The sequence below is a fragment of the Pelodiscus sinensis genome, chromosome 4, assembly GCF_052426305.1.
Source record: "Pelodiscus sinensis isolate ZL-2025 chromosome 4, ASM5242630v1, whole genome shotgun sequence".
Lineage (NCBI taxonomy): Eukaryota > Metazoa > Chordata > Testudines > Trionychidae > Pelodiscus > Pelodiscus sinensis.
The window spans coordinates 125452892-125469168 of NC_143055.1; the positions used below are offsets into that span (position 1 = coordinate 125452892).

Consider the following 16277-nt stretch of genomic DNA (forward strand, 5'->3'; position numbering starts at 1 on the left):
TCTCCAAAGCTTTTAGATCAGGCAGTTTCAATACCTGTCTTCTCAGCCATGGGATGTGCTTGGTATGACTACCATTGATCTAAATGTCCTTTCTGTAGTCCTTTAGGGTACGTCTCCACTGTGGGACAAAGTTGAATTAAGATACGCAACTTCAGCTACGTTAATTGCGTAGCTGAAGTCGAAATAGCTTAACTTGACTTTGGCGCTGTCTACATTGCAGAAAGTCAAAGAAAGAACATTCTTCCTTCAAATTCCCTTACTGCTCATGAAATGAGGGTTACCGACATCGACAGGAGTGCCCTTCTCAGTTCGAATGAACTATCCTCACTCGATCGCTAATTCGAACCCTGGGAGATTGACAGCGGGAGCTTCGATCTTCCTCTTTAGTGTGGACACCCCATTATAGAGTCATTGAGTTGACTTTTATAAGCTAAATAGCCAGACAACTAAAGATAGCTGTTTAGGAAACACCAGGGCTATGTCTACACTCAAAGCTTCTTGTGTGAGAAATATGCAAATGAGGCTAAACGTGGAATATTGCTGAGGCTCATTTGCATATCCAGTGAGCCACCATTTTTGCAGAAGAGGCTCTTTCACCAGAAGGAGCTGTCTATACTGCCCCTTCTTGTGCAAGAAAACCCCTCTTGCGCAATGCCGCTACGCCGATTATTTTTAGGAATAATGGCATTGCACACAAGGGTTTTTCTTGTGCAAGAAGGGGCAGTGTAGACAGCTCCTTCTGGTGCAGGAGCCTCTTCTGCAAAAACGGTGGCTCATTAGGTATGCAAATGAGGCTCAGCGATATTCCATACTTAGCCTCATTTGCATATTTCTCGCGCAAGAAGCCGCGAGTGTAGACATAGCATGACATCTGGTCTACTTAAATATTAGGATAGTCACAAGTTCTGTAGTGTTGTTAGTGGGCCTGTGGCTCCAAATACTCATGCTTGGGGAAGTTAAGTGGAACTGAGCCTCAGTTTTATGATGGTCCAAACAGACACTCTAGATTTGCAGATCCTTGAACCTTGGGAATTTCAGGTCTGAACTCTGTGGTTTGTACTTGAATGATTAAAGGCTGGCCAGTTTCAAGGGCTGGTTGGGCATTGCCCGCAGTCGTGGCAAGAGGAGAGAGAAACTTTGCCTCTGTGGGGGAGAGAGCCATATTGGGACTCTTGCCTTGAGCATTTCCCAAGTGGCTCTGTCCTGCCTCAGAAGTGGGAGACTAAAGTAAGGAAAGTGACCCTCGGATTCTCTATGCAAACCTGCTAGTGTTAGTTCTCTGCTCCTGCTGGCTTTTCAATGCAAAGCTGTTTAGCCGGAGCTGCCCACTGGTACTACCACTGATCAATGGAACGACACCACTTTTCACCAGCTGAAGACGTGACTTTATAGGATTACTAGTGCACTAGAAGAAGTATGTAAATAAATGTGTAAAAAGGCCTGCAGCACCAGGTTGACTATATGCTCTTCTTTTCATTGCCTTTTTGTGCGAGCTACTTAACGCAAGCATGCACAACACACGCATCAGGAAGCAATTAAATCTTGTATTGCTTTCCTTGGGTGCACAAAGGTGCCAGTGTTACTAGAGCTCTTGGAACGGAGGGGGGGGGGGGCAAATGTTTTAAATCAGGCATTGCCTGTGTTGTATGCACAGACAGATAAAAATCCGATTCAAATTTCTTGGATTAGAGTTTAGCGGTGCCAGTCCTGAACATATCTACAATGTGTGTAGAGCTATTTAACTCTGAAAATCCGACTGGAACGTTCCCAAACACATCAGCTAAATGCCAGCAATGAAGACATACTTCCAGTAGAACATATTTCCAATGGGCATGACTGCTAAATTGGAAAATAGTGATACATGGAACCAATTGGATTAAGTTATGCTGAAACATTATGGATACATCACTCCAGTTACAAATATTTCAAAATGTCTTATTCTCAATGTATGATTGTGTTTTATTAAATAATTTTGCACTGCATTAAGACATGGGTCTTGTACTCTTTAAAATCCATGATGTTAATCATGTGCACAGAGATTAATTTTAGCCTTTTCTGTATTTTTTTTTCTACCTAAGGAACTCAAGTTTATTCAACGTCTCATTAATCCTTCTTGCCTGTCCCTATTTCTGGTGTATCCTTCTGATGTAACTGCTCAGTTTACCTTGCTCTCTTTGCATCTGAGATTGTTGCTGGCTTCAGTTCTCAGTTCCACTTTGGCTCTGTTACACCACTTTGATATTCACATGCTGAGAGCGGTGTGTAGGGGCATTAGCTTAAGTATTTCAACTTTAAGATCTCTTTGAGCATACCTATAATATTATCCATACCCTTTGCAAAGGATGAGTGGAGCTATCCTCTGTGCCATGTTAAGTGTGTAAAAACCTCTACTATTTCATCCTCTGGTGTCTCTTTCCTATCAAACAGAAATGTATCAAATGTTCTGGGACCCAAAGAAACATTCAGTAGAAATTAGAATACAAACCTAGAATCATGAATAGGGTTTGGAAGCTTGTTTTCTGTGTGACTTTCCACTCACTTTGTATTCAGAATTTTTCACTGTTGTCCACAATGTTCAAGAACTAAGTATATATATTTTAAGTGATGGGAGAGTATGGACTTTATTGGGGAACTAGTTAAAGTACTGTCGATACACATTGAGATCATATACCCTGGGATGTGAATTTTGAAGGTGCTGCAAGCTTCAGTAATGTGATAAATGTTCTGGTAGCCATGGGATGACCAGCAATCATTATGTTTCATTGATAAATCTGTACGTGACCAGTGGAACTCTAAGCTTTTGGAAATGGCAGCCCCAGGGAACACTTAGTCATTGTTGACGTTTATTTTTGTCACAAAATCCCGTTAGTGTATTGATTTGCTGAAGGCTGAAGCCAATTTTATTTTCGCAAGACTTCTGAGATGTCTTGTTTTATGTGCTTTACTTGGCAATATCTTAAGTGTTTTCTTGACAGAAAGTTTCAGTTCCCTGCTAATAGCTATAATTTGTTACTAGAGAAAGGAGAACAGGGGATTGAGCTTTTTCGGAGTATTTGCTGTGAAAGGACTCAGTGCTTCTTAGGCTGATAAGGCAAAATAATCTGTAGAGAAGATGTGAGAGCCTATAGTCAAAGGAGAGATTGACAGCCTTATGATGGCATACCCATGGCCTGGATGATCCAGGAACTGTTTTAACAATAGAAAAGCCTTTTTTGCTTCAGGAAAAGCTAATAAACTAGTGTAGTCCCCTTACTTTGGAAGCCTCTGACTTTTGCTGGGAGGATCCTTTTAGGGTTACCAGGTAGTCATAAAAAAAAAAGACACACTTCATCAGGGGAGGGACCAGCTGGGAGGGGAGCGGGGCTGGCTGGGAGGAAGGGGGGGACGGGAGGCAGAGCTGATGGGGGCGGGAGGGGGGGCGCAACGGGAAGTAGGGCTGGTTGGTGGGGGGGGGAGAGGCGGGCGGAGTAGGGCTGGCCAGGGGATATTGGGGGTGCAGGGCAGCGGCCGGCGGGAGCAGGGCTGGCTGGAGGAGCTCAGGAGGAGGAGGGGAGAACTAGCTGCCAGAAGCGGAGCTGGCCGGGGGTGCCAGAAGCGGAGCTGGCTGGGGGTGCAGCGGAGCTGGCCGGGGAAGATCGCGAGGAGATGTGGGGGAGAACCAGCTGTCTGTCAAGAGGGGAAGTGAATCGATGGTGGGGAGCAGGACTGACCTGGGCATGTGCAGATCCCAGGACACTCCCGTCCCGCACAGGGTCCAGGTGAAGCGAGAGTCAGTCCGGCTGTGGCTTCACCACGCGCTTGATCAGCGCACAGGAGCATGGACCAGGCTGCCCCTCCTCACATGCAACCAGGGCTCCCAGCACAGATCACGCCCCGCCTCCCAGCCACTCTTCCCACCCCCACCAGGATTTTCTGGATTTTTTTTACCGGACAGAGGGCCCAAAAACCGGACTGTCCGGTAGAAAACTGGACACCTGGCAACCCTAGATCCTTTGTGCTGCAGTCTAGACCTAGAAACTACAACTCCCATGAGCCCTAGGGGAAAAAGGAGGGAAATGGTGGCTCTTCCAGGCAGGGGGAGAGAGTTAGGGGGGAATCGGTATCCACCAGAACACATTCCCCTTGAGGTCCTGACATTAAGCTCAAAATTCCAATCATCAGCGGATATCTGTGAAAACCTCCAGCAGAGAGACTGTGTGTGTGTGTGTGTGTGTGTGTGTGTGTGTGTGTGTGAAACTACCTTGATATTGATTTTGAGGTTAGAAATTTGGTTGATAAAGGTACTAATGCTTAAGTAATACACTGCTACTTCTGTAAGGCATTTGACTTGGTATGACACATTTTGATTAATTAACTAGACCAACACAAAAATCAACACAGCACACCTGAAAAGGATTACAGATTGGAAAACAGGTCTCAGAATGTAATTGTAAATAGAGACTCATCACCGAGGCAGTAATGTGTGGGTTTGTGGAGGGGGAAGGGGGCGAAGAGAGAGTTCATGGAGTTTAGTTCTTGCCCGATGTTATTTTAACTACTTTATCAATGACCTGGAAGAAAACATAAAAACATCACTCATGTAGTTTGCTAAAGACAGAAAAATTGGGGGAGTGATAAATTATTGAGAGGCCAGGTCACTAGTACAGAGCAGTGTGGCTCAATTGGTAAATGGGTCACAAACAAGTGATGTATTCTGATATGGATACATGTGAATGGATCCAGCTAGAAACAAAAAATATAGCCCATAGTTACTCTGTTCCAGGGAGCAGTATCTCTGAGAGAGACGTGGCAGTTTTGAGGGATAGTCAGCTGACCATGGGCTCCAGAGTGAGCCTGTGGCCAAAGGAGCTGGCTTAGATGCAAGAATGAAACTTTTGAATAGTAGAGAGACTGTTTTACCTTGGGAGGCAGGCCAGTCCTCGCCCACAGACAACCTGCCATCTGAAGCAAATTCTCACCAGCAACTATACACCGCACCACAGTAACTCTAACTCAGGAACCAATCCCTGCAACAAACCTCGGTGCCAACTCTGCCCACATCTACACTAGAAACACCATCACAGGACCTAACCAGATCAGCCACACTATCACGGGTTCATTCACCTGCACATCTACCAATGTAATATACTCCATCATGTGCCAGCAATGCCCCTCTGCTATATGCATCGGCCAAACTGGACAGTCCCTATGTAATAGAATAAACTGACACAAATCAGATATCAGGAATGGTAATATACAAAAACCTGTAGGAGAACATTTCCTGGACACACAGTAGCAGATTTAACAGTTCCTGCAACAAAAAAAACCTTCAACAGACTTCAAAGAGAAACTGCTGAGCTAAGGTTCATCTGAAAATTTGACACCATCAGTTTAGGGTTAAACAAAGACTGAATGGCTAGCCAAATACAAAAGCAGTTTCTCCTCTCTTGGAGTATGTCTCAACTACATGCCTCTGCCAACAGAGGCATGTAAAATAGACTCCCCGACATAGTCAATGAAGCGGGGATTTAAATATCCCTGGCTTCATTACAATAAAAATGGCCGCTGCTCTGTGTTGGCTCAGCTGATTGTTTGTTTCCCCGAACAGAAAGCCTTTGTCAAGGGAAGCCTTTGCTGACCGATCCCTTATGCCTCATGAAACAGGGTTTACAGGACTGTTGGCAGAGGCATGTAGTCTAGACATACCCTTGGGGTTCACAACTCCACATTAGCTGCTAGAAGTGCATCTCATCCTCCCTCAGTGAATTGACCTCGTTATCTCCAGCCTTACTCTTGATTGGTACTCTTTTCTTATGCCTGTATATTTATACCTGCCCCTGGAATTTCCACTACATGCATCTGACGAAGTGGGTCTTTGCCCACAAAAGCTTATGCTCCTACACTTCAGTTAGTCTATACGGTGCCACAGGACTCCTTGTCGCTGGTTTACCCCTGTATTGGGCACAGGCGCTGCCACCCTTGGAACACGGAGTTTAGTGTTGGTGCTCGTGATTCAGGAAGGATGTTGATACATTGGAGAGGGTTCAGAGGGGCCACAAGAATGAATACAGGATTGGAAAACCGGAGTTGAAACTATTGAATTTTTTGAGTCCGTCTATGTAGTTTAACAAAGAGAAACTTACTGGGTGACTTAATCACAGTCCGTGAGTACAGGTTAAACCTCTAAAATCTGGGACTCACTGGTCCTGCAACATCTGTGGTCTGGTAGGACCACAGATACTTCTGGATCAGAGAGACCTGGCTGGCTAGGTTCAGGGGCTGGCTGGCGGTGGGGACCACAACCCCGGCGGCAGTGAAGCCGGCCTGGTGGGGAGCACAGCGCCACTGAGGAGCACACCTCCACTCAGGACAAAGGCAGGAGGGCAGGCGGCGGGAGCACACTAGCTGGCGGGGTCCGGGAGCATAGCCCCAGACGAACAGGATTAAAACAAGAGGGCCGGCACACAAGAGCACAGCCTTGGCCAAGAGGGGCATGGAGTGCAGCCCCGCCTGCGCTGGAGGCAGTGGGACTGGTGCCTGGGAGCGCAGCCAACTGGAACAGTACAGCAGGAATTGGAGTCCTAGCCTGGCCGGAGGCAGCGAGGCTGGAAGCCGAGAGAATAGTTGGACTGTAGCCCCAGGGGGTCGGAGTGTGGCCCAGGTGGGGCCGGCGGTGGGGAGCAGGACCAGAGGGGAGCCTTGACTTCACCTGGTCCAGCAAACTCCATGGGTTGGGCTTGCTCAGGTCCTGAGGCTGCCGGACCGGGGGGGTCCCACCTGTACCTACGTGGGGAATGGATATTGGATAAAGGGCTTTCAGTCTAGCAGACAGAGAGAGAATATGATTTAGTGTCTGCACATTGACACTAGAGCCATTCAGATTTTAACAGTGAGGGTCAGGCTTGCCAATGGGGTGAGGAGGAGGAACGAAGAGGACAGTTGCCCCCAGAGCCCAATAATCCTAAAGGGCCTGGGCTCCTGTAGCCAGACAGACCCCCCCCCCCCCATATCATCCATCTTATTTGCCTCTCTGAGGTTCTGGAAGCATACAGGGCAGAGAAGGAGCAATAAAATCAGCATAGTCTATGCTGGCTCATCTGATCCTGAGAAGCTGAAAACATAGATATGAGGAGAGAGCGATTAAGGCAATAAGCTGGCCTCAAGGCTACGAGAAGTGCCCGGCTGGCACCCATGTTGATACGAACACACACACAGTCCCTGGGAGAGGAATGTCCCACTGAGAAAAGAATCCCCAGTACTTCTAATTTAGTTATCTCTCTCTTACAAGTGTAAATTAAATTCACAACTCCCTTGTAAGAACTGGTCTCACAAAAGACAGACCAGCACCATTTGGCATGACAGACAAGAAAGAGAAATACGTGACCCCATGGGTATAAAGATGGGTCCAGCAGCACACTCACTTTGAGTGTCAATCTACCCTCCCGAGGTTCTATGGGGACGCCCACCTCGTATTTTCGTCTTTCCTAGGAACTGAGGGATCGGCCCTGGCCTGATACGCTGGAGTCGAGAGGCACAGAAGGGGGTAAAAATTGTACCTGGATGTGGTCCTCTGTCTTAAGTGTACACATAGAAAGAGTAAGCTGTTACTTGGTACCATTATTTCTATTTTTCTATCTTTATCTTCTTTGTAACCACTTTTAAGATCTATATTTTCCAGCAGTTAAGAAATAGAGCAATAGCCATTGCAACCATATGATTTATAAGCTTCTTTAATAAACCTGTAACTGTCTAAGTTTTAACCTGACTCCTTCAGTTGCTGTAACAGAACCAAGCACAATTTAAAAGAACTTCAGCCGGTCATAAAGGACAGGTATAGGAACACACCCTGCCCTGCCCGTCGGCTGACAGCTCCTGGATGCTGTCACTACTGTGGTAGAGGCTAGAGCCTCAGGCCCTTATATCACCATGGGAACACTGCACATCACACTTGCGTTGCGCGCTCTCCGGGCAGCTCAGGGTAGAGGGGCAGTAGGGTCAGGTGCAGCCCTTCCAGCTCCAGCCCCGCCCTTATAGTGAGGGTTGCCCCCCTGCCCTTCTGTGAGGGTAATTAACGACTGGAGCAATTTTCCAAGTAGGGTTGCCAGGTGTGCAGTTTTGAACCAAACAGTCCAGTATTTAAGCTTTCTGTTCGGGGAAACAAATTGAGAAAATAGAAATGAGAAAATAGACACGTCCAGTATTTTCTAAAGAAGATGTAATATAGGTTATGATGTAATGGCAAGTGTGTCCGGTATCTTTGTTGAAACCCCGTTTCCAACAGTCATGCTGGATTCTTCCTTACTGGCAATTTTTAAACTGGATGTTTTTTCTCACTGACGTGCTCCCGTTCAAACAGAAATTACTTTGAGGAAGTTCTTTGGTTTGTGATGCACAGGAGGGCTGAATAGATGATCACAGTGGTCCCTTCCGGCCTGGAGCGTTTGAATCTATGACTCTTGCCTTTTGACTATGTTAGCTATTCAGATTATAGTATCTGCCCAGAGAGCTTATCTCACATCACGCATATGTACAGTCCCTGGTTAATGAGCCCTGGTCTCATGTGGGTCTCAAGATGCTACTAAGGGATATAAATCAGGAGATTTTGTTTGAACTCTGCTGTCCTTATGTAAGTTCTAAAATGCTTTGTTATCCAACAGTAATGTGTCTATCTTGTGTCTGGGGAACAGTTTTTGGACCCTCCTTGCAACTGATTTAAAACTGATTCATTCATGTGGATGGTCTGCAAAGACTGCAGTGCCTAATTCTCTGCTCTGTTCATTTCCTCTGAAACACCTGACCAGTGTTGGAAAACAGGATAATGGGCTAAGTGGACCTTTGCTCTGATCCAATATGGCCGTTCTTATGTGCAAGATGCTGCCCCAAAGAGTTTAGTTTCCTTATTGGTGGGCATCTATCTCACAAGTGTAGATGTCCAGAGCCCACTTGAACGTAACATAGTCTTCCATTTTATGTCTAGCATTTATTTAGTAATTTCACCTTCCAAGTACTTCACAGACATGAATGGCTAATGGACTCCCCCAGGCTTCCATGAGGCCAGTGAAGAGAGAAGTACTGTTTGTCATACCTTACTGATGAAGCACTGAGGCCAATGGGTTAAATAGCTTGTGGAATGACACACAGGAAGCTAACAGACAGCTGGGGTTTGAGGTTGGAAGCTCCCAACTAGCCTACTCCTATACATCTGACATTAGTTATGGTGGCGGGACGTTCCTTGAGTGTACAACCGAGACAGTAGCAAGGAACACTAATGCCGGCATGTTTCTCTCCCCCCCCCCCATAACACTCTACAATAGGGGTGAGCAATAATTTTGAATGGGGGGGCCACTCCAATATCAAGGGTAAGTGGTCAAGGGCTGCACTTCTGTGGATGGGGCATGGGGTCTGGGACCGCAGGTGGGGTGTAGAAAGGAGCTTCAAATACAGGACTGGGGTACAGGAGAGAGTCTGCGGGTATGTCTACACTACCACCCTAGTTTGCACTAGGGTGGTTAATGTAGTCATACGGACTTGCAAATGAAGCCCGGGATTTGAATTTCCCGGGCTTCATTTGCACGTTGCCGGCTGCCGCCATTTTTAAATGGTGTAACGATAGTTCGGAAAAAGAATCCTAGTCCGAACTATCTAGTTCGTGCCGCGTGTAGCCGCGGGCACGGAGTCCGCACTAGCGGACATTTAAAAAAGTTTAGACATACCCTGAGAGGGAGTTTGGGTGAAGGAGGGGGTTATAATCTGGGGCAGGGGCGTGGGGTGCAGAGTCTAGGAGGGGGGTATAGGTGCAGGAGAAGATTCTGGCTTGGGGGAGGAGTGTTGGAGGGGGTGCAGGGTCTGGGAGGGAGTTGTGACCTGGGAGAAGGGGGAAAGGAGGGTGCAGAGGGTTTGGATGGTGACATGGGGCAGGAGTTTGGGGGGCAGGGGCAGGGAGGGGTATGTGTACAAGGAAGGGTTCTGGCCTGGGGAAGGGTGTTGGACGGGGTGCAGGGCCTGGGAGGGAGTTGTGACCTGGAGGAGGTGGGGAGCAGGGATACAGAGGGTTTGGGTGGTGGCCTGGGGCAGGTAGCTGTGGGGAGAGAGGGGGTGGGGTGCCAGAGGCAGGCTCTGGCTGGGAGATGCTTACCCAGGTGGCTCCCAGCCAGCAGCTCTGCAGACTCCCTGCCTGTGGGCTGCTCCACCTGGCTCTGCTCCAGCACGGGGGGGAGAGGGGGGGCAGAAAGGCGGCTCCATTCGCTGACCCTGCCTTCAGCCAAATTTCTCAGCACCTATTGGCCGGAAACTGGCCAATGGGAGCTTGGAGATTTTGCGAAGGGGCGGGGACAGCGCACAAAGCTTTCTCCTCCCTGTCCGGCTTGCAGAACAATTAGCCACCTGCTCTTCAAAGCAGCTGCCCCTGCCTTGTAGTAAGGGTGCCGGCGAGGCTTCTGCGAGCTAGATCCGGCATCTTGGCTCATGGCTTCTTGCCTACCCCTGCTCTACAACTAATACTATAGGATGCTCCCCCTTTTCTCCCGGACTGTTTGCTTTGAGGTTAACTTGCAAGTACATAATTGAACACCTGTTTACTAGAGGACTGCCTGGTGAATCCAACTGCAGATGACACATCTGCAAGAGCATGCCATTTGCTTTGCTCTGGACTCCAATTCTGTCTTATGAGGCGAATACATAATTTCCATTAAAGTGGGTAGGGATTTCATGCACATGTGCAGTATTAAATGTTGCCCTGGGGGTGGGTAGGGAATTAAATTATTGCAGTAGAGAGCCCACAGCGCAGTGCGGAGGAATGGTGCTCACAGCTCTTGTTCAGGTATCCTTCACTAGTGCCTGGATTCTTTCATGTGGCCTTAATTTTTTTCAACTTTAATTAAACTCTCTCTGGGCTTTGAAAGCTTAGGAAAGAAATGTTGATTGCTTACTAGCCAGACTTCCTCAGTGGCTCTTGTGGGTTTGTGTAGGTCAGTGGTCCCCAACGTTTTGGGGCTGCCGAGCGCTTGGGGGTGGGGCTGATCACGCGCCGTGCATATGGGGGCGAAGCTGCTCACGGGCCATGTGCTTGGGGGTGGGGCCAAGCATGCGCTGCATGCCCGGGGCCGGCACCAGCATGTGCCACGACCCCAGGCAGGGGCCACCCATGTGTCGTGCGCCCAGGGCTGGCACCGGCATGTACCGTGACCCCAGGCAGAGGCTGCCCAGATGCTGTGCGCCCTGGGGCTGGCACCGGCATGTGCCGCACACCCGGGGCCAGGGCCGGCACCAGCATGTGCTGCGACCCCAGGGCAGGGGCCGCCCAGGCGCCCGGGGCTGGCACCTGCCGCACGCCCGGGGGCGGGGCCAGCCCAGATTGATCCGCGGGTGCACATAAATGGCCCGGTGGGCGCCATGGTGCCAGCAGGCACCGCATTGGGGACCACTGCTGTAGGTGATGTAGTCAGTGCACAGGGCAACTTGGCTGCCTGCCTACCACATTTGGAAAAATTGGTTCCCTATGTGGAAAGGACTTCTTCAAATGCTGGGAATCATTCTCTTGGTGCCGGAGACAGGGACGGAGCAGAGGCAGGCAAAGGTGGCTTTTTGGTGCCCAAACCCCCAGGGTCAATTAGAACACATCTCTAATGGCCTTTTGTAGGCCCGATAAGTGGAGAGACTCGTAGCACAATGCCTGCTTCCCAGTCTAGCTGGGAGGTGTATGCTAGGTGGGTGAGGAGGTCAGGAGGTTGTTTCTGCCTGCTTTAAGTCCCTTTTATCTTGCCAGAGCAAGTTTTTTCCCACTATTCAGTAGGAAGAGATTGGTGTGTGCTGGTGTAACCAACACACCTGCTGGGTGTGGTGCACTGTCAGTGGCTCCGAGACTACTTACTGAGAGAATGAGTTTGCTCTACAGCCTTAGCTGACAGCCAGCTGGTTTTTCACCCCAGCTCTAGGGGCTCATGCATGAAGCTGCAGAGGTCCCAGGTTTGGTTCCACCTGCTGGCATTACGCTGGCCCACCTGATGATGCTGAATGCTTTATGCAGTGCCTGAGGGAGGCAAGGGTGTGGACAAGGGCTACCAGGCTGAGAATCAAGACAGACGGGTGGCAATGATTTTTGTTTGTTTTAAGAGGCATGTGCCCACCATTTCTGATGCAGGAGTGTGACTGGATAGTGCTGCATTTCAGGCGTGGCTCCATGTCGCTACCATGACTCTCACTGCAGCAGTGCTGGGCAATAAAGCCCTGGCTTTTTCAGCCAATGGCTCTCAGAACCCAGCTGGGGACTGGCGGTTGACTGAGTCTGTGGCTCCTTTCTTCCCAGTATTTCTGCTCAAGAATCATTGAATCTGATGCCATTCAACTTCCCATCGTCCCTGTGAAGGGAACTGCTGTTTGAGGCTTCCTAACTACTATTCCACGCAGACTTTGTGATTTTGGAGAATACTAACCATTAGCGTCCAGGACATGAATTATCCATAAATGTGTGCAAGTCCAGACTACATTAGTCTCTTACCTCAGACTTTTATCTGCACTAGGTTCATCATTAAATAATACTGACTGAACTAACAGTGCCTCCCTGCCCTTTGCTACAGAGCTATTCATAGACACAGGAGGTTGCATGCTTCAGCCAGTGGCTCCTTAAAGAGAGGGATGTTGCAGTCAGTTTCAGCTGATTAGTAATGTAAATACCGGTGACAATACCTGCAGCACTTGGCATCCTGTCTCTAGGGGTGAGATTCTATAAGAACCAATACAGCTTACTACAGGTTATCGGTGTTAAAAATATGCAAATGCAGCTCTACTTTTCTGGTGGATTCTCTGATATTTTTTTAATATTTGGTATAATGGGTACAGCATAAATGACACACCTATAGCTAGACTATTATTAGTATTTTATTCATAACTGTGCTTACTAAACATTCCTTTCAGGTAAGTCTCTGCTTCGATTTTGAAGGTTGGACATGAACAGTAGGAGACTTCTGCAGTGGACTTAAAGGGCACCCCTTTCACAATGAGTAGCGCAAGGAGGCACAAGTGATTTCCAATCCTCTGGAAATAATGTGGCAGCAATACCACACGCTACAGCTGTGAATATATATGTGAATCTTATTACGAAAAATGTCTTCAAGAATTATTTGCCTTCTACTCCAAAAAAACCAAAACAAAACAAAAAATAAAAACCCCTTTCATGTAATATTTTAGGGGTTTGAAAAACGTATTTGCAGTGAAGCAGGTGAAAATCTGACAAGCTCTCTTTGCACTTGAGGATTTTGGAACAGCTCCTAGACAAGCTACAGACTATTCCTAAAAATGCTGCTGACTTTCTCATTGGTATCATATAATTATAAAATGATTCAAGTGGCATATAAATATTGTGCTTGCATTTCCGGGTCTAGTGTATAAACAAGTCATTGTCTGTATGCAATTTGGTACTGACTTCACTACTTTTTTTTTAATGTGCCTATACAACTAGGCAAATATCTAGATGAATTGAAGTACCCCTTGGAAGACCTCTGTGTACCCCCAGAGGTACATGTACCCCTGGCAGAGAAACACTGGATTATAGCATCAATGCTCAGAGCCCTTTTGTGACTATATTTTTTTATTAAAGCTTTTCTTTTTATTACATGCTGGTTCAATCAAGTAAGAAGAGACTATATTTTTGCAGGAGGTCCTCTGGGAGTAGCAACAAGTGTAAACAAATTAGAACAGGATCTAATATTCAGCATGCCAGCCACGCTAGGTACTCTCTTCCTACAGGAAGGGACAAGAATGCGGCTCAGGCACTCTGATGTTAATAAAAAAGGAGGATTTGGAGCCAGACTCCTTATTCTTTTTTTTTAACTGTAGTATCGTTTGTTTCAGCAGGCTTTGCTATTGCTAACAACACTTTACAACCAAGTCTAAAATTTATTCCAGTTAATGCGGTGTGTTCTTTTTATCTAAAAGCCCATCTGAGTGTTGGAAATGCTGGGCTGATGTGTGAGTACACATACATTATTTCACAGCGAGAGAACAAGGTTACACACACTCAGCCGCAAACAGCTCTGCAAAGACCAGATGCTGAAAACCAGAGCCAATGGGGGTTTTGAGATGTGCAGTTATGGTGCAATGCAATCCACGCTAGCCCTGCTGTTGCTTAACCTTGCACCTGAAAAGGGGGTGCGAAAAAGCATTGCTATCGCTTTACCAGGTCCTGATGTCCGGGTTCATAATGTTTCCTTCGAGTCAGTCACCGGCAAAGATCATTTGGTGCTTCACAGTGGGGTCTGGCATGATGGGATACTGAGTATCTGATCCCATTGTAACAGCACAAGGACCAATGATGATCCTGATGTCTCCACACTTCCTCTGCATTTAAATGTGGCGTAGGCAATAGAAGTGAGGGCTGAGGCAAGAGGCTTCTCAAAACTTAGGAGAGGGGCTGATCCTGCAGCCCTTATGCAGAGAACATGGCCTGATGTCACTGGAGACATCCCAGGGAACGTAGCGAAGATTATGTGAAAGGGCTTTTACCTGCACCGTGATGGTGAGGGCCAGAGACGGGACGGGATGGACAGGCTGTCCAGGCAGCAGGGACCTGGTGATTGACAGGCACTGAAGGGAGGAAATAGAGGAAGTGGCTCACTCCTCCCTCAATACGAGGGTTTGGCCCTGTCGTTCTTTGTTGTGCATGAACCTACTGGCTACCCCCTTCCTCTCCTAGATTGCCCACGTCTCCCTTCTGTGCAAGACGCCTTTGGTTATCTGCTCTGGAGATAGGGAAGCTGGGGACAGAGAATTCCCTGGATGGGGACTGTGCTAGTTGTGCACAGCTAGTACACAACTTTTAGGCTGCCTTTTGATTTTATGCCCCCAAATTGAGGCACCTTTAGCTGTGGACCTATGGGATTAATGACGGCTGGATGAGTCTCTGGGGAGATTTTCCAAAGTGCTCAGCATCTCGCAGCTCATAAGTACAATAGGAGCTGCTGGGTTCTGAACACTTGCCATGAATAGTCCCATAGTGTCTGAACAAAGTGTGTTAGCTTCCGACCCCCCTAAACTAAATTAGTCTTCTCTTTCTTTTTGTTTCATAGTCCAGAAGTCAGTCCCGTATCACCCTGAAGCAAAGCACCAAACAGAAGGTACGTGAACTCTTTTGCTCAATCCTCTTTGTCTTGTTCCTTAGTTGATAACAATGGGCGCATAGATTTCAAGAGAAAAGAATTTCTGGTTTTCATGGCTACAGTTCTATGTTCCATGAAGGCATGTGGGGAAACAATGAAGAATACTTTCAGCAATGTATATTTGGTCTGGGGGAGGGGACTACTATGGGTTTAGGATTTTTTCCCCAGGATTCCCAGATATGCCATTCAATCTTCAGAGCACTTATGAGTAAACTAATGAAGAATGATGACCTCACCCTGCCTAGTGCCCCAGCTCAATAGGTGACATGGATTGTGCTGAAAAACTGAGCCCGGTAGAATTCCCTTGGAGCCATTGCTAGAGATTGTCCAGTGGTGAAGCTCAGAGGCAGTTTGCGTCCCTGTCACTCCTGACCGGTTACTAATGACCGTGAGTTAACAGGAGTGTTGGTCACAACTTGTGCCCAACAGAAAGAGCAAAGTATGGTGTGCGGGGGAGGATGCCGAATGGTTGGGAAATGAGGAAGGACTAGACGTGAGAGGGCAGAATGAGAGGGGAGTTTATGTGTTCTGCACAGCGGATGAGGCGGGTAGAAAGTGTGGTGCTGGAGGAGTAGGGGCTGCCCTTTGAGAGGATCCGGTTTATCAGTGTTCTAGCCCCGACTTTGGGGAGAGGAAAGGTTTCCTGAGGTCAGGAGCCAGATTCGCAATATGTGCTGTGTGTGTGTGGGTTTTTTTATTGTTGTTGTTGTTGTTTTTTGCCCGACAAATTTTCCCCGTTTTTTTTTTTTACCTTGACAATTTTTTTGTCTGTGTTGTGTCTTTTTTTTTTTTTTTTTTTTTTTTTTTTAAACCATCTAGCAGCTCTATGGGTTGCACGGGGCCACCAAGTAGTTAGGACCGGCCCTGCCTATACCTCTGGTAGCAACTGCCCTGGGAGAAACATGCATTCCTGGAAGAAGCCAGATAGCAAGGACCCAGCCCCTAGGGGTACACCAGAGAGGAACAGCTCTTTTTGAAAACTGGGCTTGATACAACTCCCACCTACTGAGGCTCTCTGTAAGACATGAAAGATGAGTGTGTGATGCAGTCAGAGGGGTGCAACTCCCTCGTAGGCTGGTAGAATGAGGCGGGAAAAACTGTGGTTGGCCCCAAATGTTGTTGTTTTCACCACAGTCCATCTTTACC

The 16277-nt window shown here is 47.7% G+C and overlaps 1 protein-coding gene across 1 annotated transcript in view; it reads left to right on the forward strand.

The window, feature by feature from the left end:
* Positions 1-16277, forward strand: part of RASGEF1B (RasGEF domain family member 1B) — a 324638-nt gene that overhangs the window by 44434 nt on the left and 263927 nt on the right. The window contains exon 2 of the mRNA XM_075929472.2: positions 15042-15089. Within this exon, the coding sequence (XP_075785587.1) occupies positions 15042-15089 (48 nt within the window). The remainder of the gene's footprint in view (positions 1-15041; positions 15090-16277) is intronic.